Source organism: Coloeus monedula (genome assembly GCF_965178545.1).
Source record: "Coloeus monedula genome assembly, chromosome: 3".
In the NCBI taxonomy this organism is placed as follows: Eukaryota; Metazoa; Chordata; class Aves; order Passeriformes; family Corvidae; genus Coloeus; species Coloeus monedula.
Genome location: NC_138783.1, coordinates 28,937,238 through 28,947,920, shown reverse-complemented (window position 1 = coordinate 28,947,920; position 10,683 = coordinate 28,937,238). Strand labels below are relative to the sequence as shown.

At 42.4% G+C, this 10,683-nt stretch overlaps 1 protein-coding gene across 1 annotated transcript; it reads right to left on the bottom strand.

Moving 5' to 3' along the window:
* Window positions 1-6,851: 6,851 nt before the first annotated feature.
* Window positions 6,852-7,855, bottom strand: LOC309570631 (olfactory receptor 10AC1-like; the record flags this gene model as incomplete). The annotated part of the gene is given in 2 exon segments (XM_082277603.1): window positions 6,852-6,899; window positions 6,902-7,855. Coding segments are annotated over 2 exon segments (1,002 nt in total).
* Window positions 7,856-10,683: the final 2,828 nt, after the last annotated feature.

Here is a 10,683-nt window from a genome sequence, read left to right as displayed (position 1 = left end):
AGAAACTCAGATTTTATTTTAAACAGATATTTTGAACTCCAGTGAAGGATTACAAGTGACTCCTCTGGATCAAAACGCAGCCATCCCTATCTTAGAGTCCTGAGGACCTGACTGCACAAAGTAGTCAAGCTGGTTATCTTTCTCCCTTGAGAAGAATTACAAGGGCAAGGGAATGAATGAAGCTGATAGAGACAAGGCGTAGATCTCAGTTTCCATACACAGAAGAAGCAGGGGACACTCCCTTATTCTTCCTCACATATGCAGAGATAAACACCCTTGGAGATGTACAAGCTTTGCCTGAAAGGCCCTGAGCAGCCTGATGCAGTTTTGGTGTTAACCCTGCAGTGAGCAGGTATTTGGGCTAAAGACCTCCAGTCATCCCTCCCTAGCTTAATCATCTTCTGCTCATTCAGTTCATCCTTGGTAGATGAGCAATCACATCTTCTTCCACCAGGAATGTAGACAGTTCTTTACCTGGGCTCCAGTCAAAGCAGGAGGGTAGCTTCCCAAATATATTCTCCACCTAACAGAGATGTCATACAGTACATGGACTAGAAGAAGTCCAGTATTCCTGAATAAAACTCCACTTACTTGATCATCGGCGACATATTAATAGGTGTTTCTCTACCTACTGTTGCCGTGGCTGGACACCTGACCAGACAGAGGAGCGTGTTTGTACTGCTGCCTAAACTGCAGGCTTGCTGGCTTTTGTCTCGGGATAAGCTTATCCTGCACATGGTCTGCCATGCTCTTATTTGGCTTGCAAAACAGGGCTGAGTTAAATTATTACATCATCCTGCAAACGAGGGGGAGGACCTTGCTTTTCCGCAGAAATTATCCGCGATAATTCTCTTGCCATATTATCCCAGCTCTGCTCCCCCTCGTGGTCCAGTGGCTGTGGAGCCCCAGAGGTCCCGGCTGCCTCCAGAAGAGCAGCCGAACAGGGCTTCACTTATGCTGAGGTGTGACATTTTGTATAGACAAGAGGGAAGCAATGAAGACCAAGTCATAACAGAATCTGATTCATGCTCCTATTCATAAAACTTCCCTAAGTGGTACAAATCTGGGTCACAAGAGTTAGTTACTTTCTATTAAACTATTACAGCACATTATATACTTATAAATCCAAAAAGTGCAGTTCTACACTTAACACTCCTCTTTGAGAGCACATTCTTCTGGGGCACCTTTGAAGATACTTATTTATCTTGGTGGCATTAAGATTTCACAAGAGGACCCAATTTCTCCTTGAGCATTAATAACACAACAGCATATGTATGATAAACATAAAATTTGACCCAGATAAATTTGATTTCTGGTAGAGATGCTGATGACTTATTCAACTACATTATAGAAAAGTAAGATTATAATACTTTTAGTAGTTGAATCAAAGCTCAAAATATAGCAACAGTAGCCTCTGCATGGCAAATACATACCTCTCTGTAATTTGTAATTTGTTCATATTTTCTAGCTGTTCTTTCCCACTCTTGGATTAATTATGTTCAAGCATGGAAATATCTCACTGACACTGAAAAGGCCTTACTAAGATACAATAAAAAGCCATATCACTAGTCACTTTGATAGTGTGATTTTAAATTTATTTTTTCTACTCTTACAGCTGAATGTGTGAGTTAATCAATCTTTTATTTTCTGGGGGTTTATAAAAGGTGTTTTAAAGCTTTTATGTCTATTTCTAATCTGTTTTTTCAATATATTTTTATGGTCCTCTTCTTAATAAATTACAGTTGCCCCCACAATCTAAACACAATAAGCTTGCCCATATTTGTTGCTGCTGTAGCTTGATCCTGATGTTGAAGAGTTGCTGTCCTGTGCAGAAATTATATAATTTCCACTGGTCACTGTGTTAGCAAGTGGTGTTCTTCCTGAGAGGTTTCAAGGAGGATGTCAGGAGAAGGTATTTGAAACAGACACCTTGCAGGTGGGAAGAGGGCATTGAATGTGTTAACATCTTCCCAACTCACCGCCAACTCTACTCCCAGTTAAGCCTCCCACTTGATTTTTTGAAACTTGAACTCTTTAATTAAATCAAAACATGAAAACTAAAATGAATGCTGAGAGCAACTGTACACCAAAACCACAATGAAACACAGCACGGATTTTAGGAGACCTGATTTTCAGCAGTGACTAGGCTAGAGGCCATATGCTGCTGAGCCATCAGTCTTCCTTCAACTTTACATGCCAATTTGTAGAACCAGACGGTCTTACATCTTTACATACCTATTTGTAAAACCAGACTGTCTCATATTCTTGCACTTAGGCAGGTGAAGCCAAGGGTACACACTGGGTGGGTATCGACCTTCCCATTCTCACTTTTTCCTGGACCTGCTTGGAAGACAACTGAGCACAATAGGATCTTTAAAGCCAAGAGCTTTAGGTTAGGGATACAGTGTTGGAATTATTAATAACACCTTCAGTCAGCTTTTTGATGTGGAGGTGCTTGTAAGGCAAGGTGAAACTAATTCTGAAACCAACCAGCTGGCAGGAACTTCACTTCATTCTTCAGCTCTGCTTTGGTCTCCTGATTAGTTTTTGTTCTATGTTCCTGGTTGCTTCCTGAAACAATCCATTAGAGGAAACTTAAGGCCTGTGCAAAAACCCAGTTGGTAAATAAAGAACTTGTAGAAATGTTTAATTCTGGGGAGAAATGGCAGATTATTTCAGTATATTTCTTTCCCATGAGCTTGTTTATGAGGGTGTGCACTGTATTTGTTTGATATCATATAGGAACCTATCCGATTTTATATGCTGGGTACGTAATTTCATATAATAGTAAAAAACAATCTCAGGAAGGACTCATCTCTCTTCTTTTGTAAGTCTTCAGTCTATAAATATCTGCAAGAGAAACTCCTGTAGCATTCTAGCCTTTATCATAGTAAAGTGTGTAAATAGTAAAGCACAGTAAATATTACTCCTTTGACATGTTCATAATGAACATGTAAGCAGAGGCCTTTTCTCAATAAAGCAAATGTTTGACAACCTTTCACCCTCATGATATTAACATCTACTTTCTAGGTTTTCTACTAAGCCCACATCCATTTCAGTTTACAATTCCATTGTTGTAAGTACCTGTATTAATTTCACCTTCCTGCTTCAGATCAAATGGCAAAAAAAAAAATCTGTTTGGGTAAATATAGGATTATTTGCAGGTTTTCTAAGCTTTTAAGGAATGTGAAAGAAAGAAAGGCTGGTGGACTCACTTTCCATGTAAGCCAAAATGGATAGGAAGGGATAACATGACTTTGTCAAAGGGAGATAAGTACACTGAAATTTCTTCTGAGCTCTTAAAACTGGACTTTTGCCAATTTTTCAACTTTCCTTGCCCATAATAAAAGCAAATCCCCTAAATAAACTTTTTATTTATACTCCTAGGAAAACAAAGAATTTTTTTTATGTAAGTGCACTTAATTCTTTAGGAGGTTGATTATTTGTAAGAACAACTTTTAGGAAATGTCTTACCCGGATTGCCAGCAAAACATAATAGTGTGAGGAAAAAAAAATTTTTAAAGCATTTTTTTCACTGGTTTCTCTGTATACTGAAAGGGCAGTTTCACTTGTATCCTTCCAGTATCACTGGTACTGGTAGTAGCTCTCAAGGAGGCACCTTGAAGTATCTCCCTGAGCAGAGGAACCTCTTTCAGTGGCATGTACCATTCAAGGTGCTGGACCTTGAGTACCCTGAATGCTGCTTAAAGTCTCTGCCATCAGCCTCCAAACTCTCTTCATTTTTGAGAACGTGGACAGCACTGATCCGATCTTACAGGTTGAGATCTTACAGGCTGGGCTCTGGTGCTCCACCATTGATAAGATCTGTGTTCTCACACAGTGTTTGCTCAGAGCCGCCTTTGCAAAATTAATTGCAGGGGTGAATACTCTGTTTTTATGGCTGTGTAAACCATGAAGTGGTTCTTAGTGATGTCCTAATTGGTTTCACTGGAAAACTTCGTGACATCTGTGTTTGCCAGATCTCAGGTGTCTGCAAATTTGGGAATGCAAGCATTCTTCTTCCAAGAAAGGACAAGACCATTTGTGAAATGTAGGTACCCAGCTGTACTCATTCACTGGGGAGTCTTGAATCCCTGCCCAACCCAAAAAACTACAACACCCATGGAAAGATCTTTTCCATACCCATCTTTGGTTGGAGGTAGAATGTGTACTTGTCCAAATCTGCCCTGCCTGATTGGGTCCTGCTGTTCCCTGTGAAGTTCTGAAAAGAACTTAGAAATTACCTTTTTAAAATTATTATTCTGTGCTTATGCCCTACATCAGGGATGGTGCTGCCTTACTTCACTTGAGCACTCTCCAGCTCTCAGCACACAGTGTACTGAGTCAACAGGACTGAAACAGCCTCTTGTTGAGTGGAAAAGGGACCTCAGGCCGGTCCAGTCAATTAAAAGATAACATTTTAGAAAGGAAGTTGTTCTGATATCTCTTATACATTGCTGCTGCTCTTACCTCATAAGCTACCCCTCTTCCCACTCTTACCCCTGAGTCCTTTCTACAAATCTGTACAATGCTCAACACAGCTGGCATGGGACGAGGGGAAAGGGTGCTGTGAATGGGTGTGGGAGTACTGATGGGGCTAGTCTTGGACTAATGGGTGTGGGAATACTGGTGAGAATGGTCTTGGGCTCTGGAATATCTCCTCACCCCACTCATCTGCAAGGACATTGGATGGAGAAAGTGTCTCCGCAGAAAGCCTCCACTGCTTGTTATAGTTCCCACATGTACCTCCGAACGAAAGAGCTGGGAGTCTAACCTGGCTGCTGTTTCAGTCATGTCAGCCCTTCCAAAGGCATTGTCTGTATCTCTGGAGTGAGGAGAGGTCTGCCAGGTGCCTCCGTTCCGCAGTGGTTCACGAGGAACATACTAGTTCAGGACACAGCCGTGCTATCTTCCCACAGCTGGCAGCAGATAACAGTTATCTCTCTGCTATCCCATGCCCACAGCTGCCAGAAATATGTGAGGGCTTCTACCAAGGCTTTGTTCAGTATTATAAACCTCAGTGTCTTTCTGTACTTCAGTTTTATTGCCAGGCATTTGGATATATCAGTACCTCCTAAAAGGCAGGTTAGAAACTTCTATTGTAAAATCCAACTAATCTCAGGAAGGACCTCTGGCTGTCTCAAGTCCAGCCAGCTGTTTGCAGCCGGATTAACTTCAAAGCTTGATTGGACTTGACAGGATTTAGAATTGATGCTTCATATTTTTCCTGTGCTCATTACAGTTGCTTAATAGTATTTGATAGGTACTTCTCTAATGTAAGCCTGAAGTACTTCTCTATCAGTAAGTAGTGGTCTTTCATTGAGACCCTCCCCTTCTCACTTTTGGAAGAGCTGGCAGGTGATTAAAATGTTCACTGCAGCTTTGATAATTTCAAATAACGCACCTCAGTGTTTGCCCACAGAGTAATTAGGTATTCATTGACATGAGAGCCAATATTCTGTGTTAATGTTTTAGGCAGGCTAGACTGTCAACTTGAAGAAGCTTTTAATGTCAATTTTAAATTCCACATTTCTCTTTTTTTCAGAAGGCTCCAAGTTAGCTTCCTTAGTTACAGTGCCAATTTCTTACATTTGTCAAATCCACTTACCATAATTTTTAATGACTGTAGCCCAGAGAAAGCAAATACCACTGTGCTCTCTCAATCTGCCCAGAGAGAGAGCTGAGGGCAGCTGGGGTGCTGAAATTCCTTTGGATTAGACAGAGGAACAGAAGCAAACATTTTAATTTTTTCTCAATGATAGGCTGTGTAAAGATGGATTCTGAATCATAGGGTCGTATGGCCTTTAAAGAGACACGGGGGAGGGAAGTATTAAATAAAATAATGAAGTTGCTTCTTTCCCCCTTCTTCCTGGCCAAAATTGATCTTCCCTAATTTGTCTGAATCACCCTGTTCCTCCTACACATAGGAAACCCATAAAATAACACTGCTTTGCACCTTCAGACTGATGCCTGCTGCAATCCAGCCTGTGCTGTAACACTCACTGGTTTTGCTATAGAAATTGCAGTAACTGTGGCAGCAGTATTATTACTCTTAGAGTTACAGATCTCAGCACTCCCCAGGCATTCTTACTTATATGGTGCAGTCTTTCCTCATAAAAGTCATATGATAAGGCAGGTATCTTAGCCTTTGTGTTGCCATAGGAGCAATCCAAACCTAAAGCATCTCCCTATAAAAGGAAATCGTGCTTCCTGCAAAACAGGCATAGGAAAGTCATACTCTTGTCAGACCGAAGGCATTTTAACTTTCAATATCTAGAATCATTCAAGGTTAGATGAGTTTGCACTAACAATCTTTCCATTTGTCATGGGATGGCAGAGTGCAGCCTTCTGCTAAATTTGGGGGAAACCACAGCTATTTTACCCTTCTTTCTAGCCATGGACCTTCTTCTTCTAACCTTCCTTTTAGCCCCTACAGATTTATTGTGCTATCAAACTTATCAGTCTAAAGTTTGTATTGATTACCCACTTTCTACTGTCATCTTGATAGAAAACTAATGAAACCAATACTTTAATACTGGTTTATTTGCTTTAAAAATTTTTGTGTTGATCTTCTGATTGTGCTGGGATGACTATGAATGTAAGCATGAATCTGTATGTGATCAGAGAAGCGAGACCACTGGTTGATCAAAGCTCTTCATCCTCACAAGTCACTAAAGCATTTTCCTTTACATCAAGTGTTACGTTTGGGATTTTTTTTGAGCAGAGATATCTTTTTCTCATAAATGTAGTGATGCATGTAGAATTCTGCCTGGATATTTGCCTCAGTGAACTCTATTGTGATCTGGTTATGGGGCTGTTTTCCAACAAGCACGTGCTTGTTCTACTAAAATTTACCACACACACACATCACGACTCTGGTAGTATCCCAGTTCACCCGAGCTATTTTTTTCCTCCTCAGCATTTTCCTGAGGATCCCTCTGATTTCCTTGCTCCTCAGGCTGTAAATGAGGGGATACATTAATGGAGTAAGATTGGTGTAGACCAGAGACACCACCTTGTCTCGAGCTGGTGAGTAACTGGACTTGGGACGAATGTAAATGAAAGTGGCACATCCGTAGTGCAGTAAGGTGATGGCCAGCTGTGAAATGCAGGTGGAAAAGGCCTTGCCCCTTCCCACAGAGGAGGCGATGTGTAACAAAGCCACAGCGATGCAAACATACGAGACCAGGATTAGGAGGAAGGGCAGCAGCAGGAGGAGAACGCAGGCAGCCAGCAGAGGCAGCTCGGGGGTGTAGCTCTGTGTACAGGCCAGGTGCAGCACGGCAGGGACATCGCAGAAGAAGTGGTCGATGCGGTGTGACTGACAGAAAGGCAGGCGGAAAACAGCCGCCGTCAAGCCCAGGGCAACCGCGAAGGCTCCCATGCCGCACGTGAGAGCCAGCCTGAGGCACAGGCCCTCGCTCATCACCGCCGCGTAGCGCAGGGGCTGGCAGATGGCCACGTAGCGGTCGTAGGACATGGCCGCCAGCAGGAAGCACTCAGCCCCCCCGAGGGCCACGAAGAGGTGCATCTGAGCAGCACAGCCCAGGAAGGAGATGGTGCTGCCGTCCACCGCTATCAGGCTGAGGAGCGCCTTGGGGACAATGACTAAAGTGTAGCAGAGCTCGACGGCAGAGAGTTGGCAGAGGAAGAAAAGCATGGGAGGACGTGAGGGCTCCATGACCACTGCGGCGAAGATCATCATATTCCCTGCCAATGTGAGCAAATGAACAATGAGAAAGATAAGGAAGAGCAGGACCCGCAGATGGAGCAGCTCAGAGAAGCCGAGCAGGAGGAATTCCATGGTTGCGCTGGTGCTCACATTGTCCCTCTCCATGCAGCCTTCACATGGCATCTACAGGAGAGAAACAGAAGAGAAACAGCTGAACTCGACCTGATGCCTGGCAATCAATTCCATATTGGAAATAATGTTGCAGTACTGTAGAACCAGTGTAGTAAAGCTTATTGGGTAGGGAGGAAGGCAATTTCATTGAAAAAAACCCCAAACTTCAAACCCGATTTCACTCAGCCACATTCAGCACACTCTCAGACCCATATTCTCCCAACTACCAAGGTTCTTGTGTCCAAATGATCTCCTTAGGATTCTTTGCCATGACATTGGTGACAAAGACTGTCAGCTGTTGGGTCCTCCTCTCTTCTGAGTTGTTCTTAGGTTTGTGACCATGTGCAGGTTTTGAACATGCACTAGATACCCTTTAGGAGTTGACACTGATTAGTGTCTCTGTCCTGTCCTGCTTTTAAGAGTCTTTATTGGACTGTCCCTCTTGATCTGAGTGTCCTAAGAAGGCATTTGGATATTGATGACCACCAACACCTAGGTCCTGCAGACATTGTGCTGCTGCTGCCTCTTGTGCGTCCACTCCCAGGCAGACCTGTTCATTCTCTATTCAGATCACTACTGCAATCCTCCACATCTGTGTCAGAGATGTACAAGGACAACCAGACAGTGAGCTGGAGCTTCTGTGCTACAGCCTGACTCCAGTTAAGTGGGAATTTGAGGTGTTCTCTGACTGGCTTTTCTCCACAGTGGATCTGCCTTAAGGTTCATGCAGAAACAGGGTTTCAGTGATTAGACATGAGGGTTCCAAAATTAGGGCTGACATTTTGGCTGCTTACATCTTTATGCCTGGCTCAGCCCTATGGCATCAGAGTTGAAGTAAACAAACTTCCATTCCCAAAACCAAAGATGTCCATGGCAACATACATACTCTATAACAGTCTGTTAAGGGAAACACAATGCTAATATCTTGGACTTGGAGACTGAGATCTTGCTTCTCACAGGAAGAACAGAAACCTCCTAGAAATGTGGAGTGATACAAAGCTATTTGAGCTGAAAAATCTCAGAAAGATAAGGATGTAGAGAGACATACAAAAATAAATTACATATACTGGTCATGGTTGAACAGTATTCATTGCTCACATATGCATCATTGAATACAATATTTACTACAAGGAATAATTCCAACTCTTTCTACATTTTGCTGTAAAACAGGAATAAAATCAGAGATTCCTTGAAGACTTATGCTTATATAAAAATCCCAGCAGTATTTAAGTGTGAAACAAACTGGAAAATTACATGAAATGTCATCAAAGACTAATAGAAGGAATGTGAAATTGCCATTAATAGACATGGGGATTTTCCTGCAAAAACATATTTCAAAAGAACTCAAGAAAAAATAATCAATACAATTGAGGAGGTGAATCTGTTTAAGCCTACAGACCTTTGCCTTTATTTTTGCCGCAAGGTTTCCTTGTGATTCAGTATCTCAGCAGGATTCAAAACATCTGGGGACTCAGGTGAATATGAAAATATCCGCAATGATATTACCTCAGGTGCAAAACTAGGAATTAATCTCTCTGCCTCAGAGCATAAGTCAGCAAAATTAACAAGCTAGGAAGAAAATACCAGAAGCTCCAAGACTAAAAAATAATGGACAGTCAGTGAAGACCAAGAAGGAGCTCTTTAGAGAACACAGAGAGAGCAGTGATCCTGCAAAAGCAGGTAAAAAGTGCTACTGCTAGACACAGTTTCCAGCAGTTATAAAGCCATGGTTAACTCCTACATCCACATTTTGCTGCTGCAAGACCTCCCCAACAGCAGTTCTAAGCAGTCTGGCTGTAAATCTTTCTTAACACTCTATGCAAGCAGAAGGTCTTCACTGAAAACAGGAGTAATGGGTTGGTGCATGGCTGTGGACTCAGTCACTGAGGACCAGCTGGGGCTCCCCTCACTCCAATTACTGAGGCTTTAAGAGAATTCTATTAAATACAACAGGGCTAAGAAGTGGGGAAGAAACAGAGGTTTCCCTTCCTTTCATTTGGAGCTGTTTGCTCCAGTGACAACCTACCTTCTCTGGGTTAAAAGGTAAGAAAACAGAGACTTTTTCCTCTTGATGATGTGTGCTGTTCAGTTTGGGCTGAGATTCTGTTTCTTGCCCAGTCTGGGGTCCCTCTGGCTGTGGGCCAAAGTTTTTTTTCAGTATCTCATAGCCATCCTCTGCTCTTCTGCAGGACCCAGCTCCTTATATACAATATGACACAGAAGTCTGTCCTGTTCCCTGCTGCCTCTGCCCTCCCTGCACCAAGGACAGGCAGTTCCATTCCTTCCAAGAAAGGGGGAGTTGCAGGTTTTCTGTAAATCAAGCAATAGGATGTAATTGCATCTTCAGAGGATGGCAGGGTTGCAGCACCCTCCTCTCTTGCTCTTTTCACTGAAGCAATTGGAAGTAGCTGATTATTGATAGGACTGTTTTGCACCTGGCATGGCAACATTTTAAGTAACAAAATGCATTGCTGCTCTTCTTAAATAAAAATAACTCTGTGGGTCTTTAAGTAAGTTTAAACTAAACTCACACTTAGAGGCAAAGCAAAACAGATATAAAAACTTTAAACGCATCTGTGTGTGGAGTTTTCACGCGTTCCAGTGACCCACTATTTCTCACTGACTCAGATGACATCACCATTCAGCAGTTGATAGGACTGAGATTATTTGAGCCCAGTTTATTTTTATTGCCATTGTTACATTCCCTCCTGGCCACTTACACTGAAATAATTAAAGACATCTGTAGCCTTATGCGAGTAGAAAAGAGAGGCCGAGTCAAGATTTTTGACTGCTAAAATGGATCTGCTTGGCAGAAGCATGTAAATATGGTACCTCAAGAT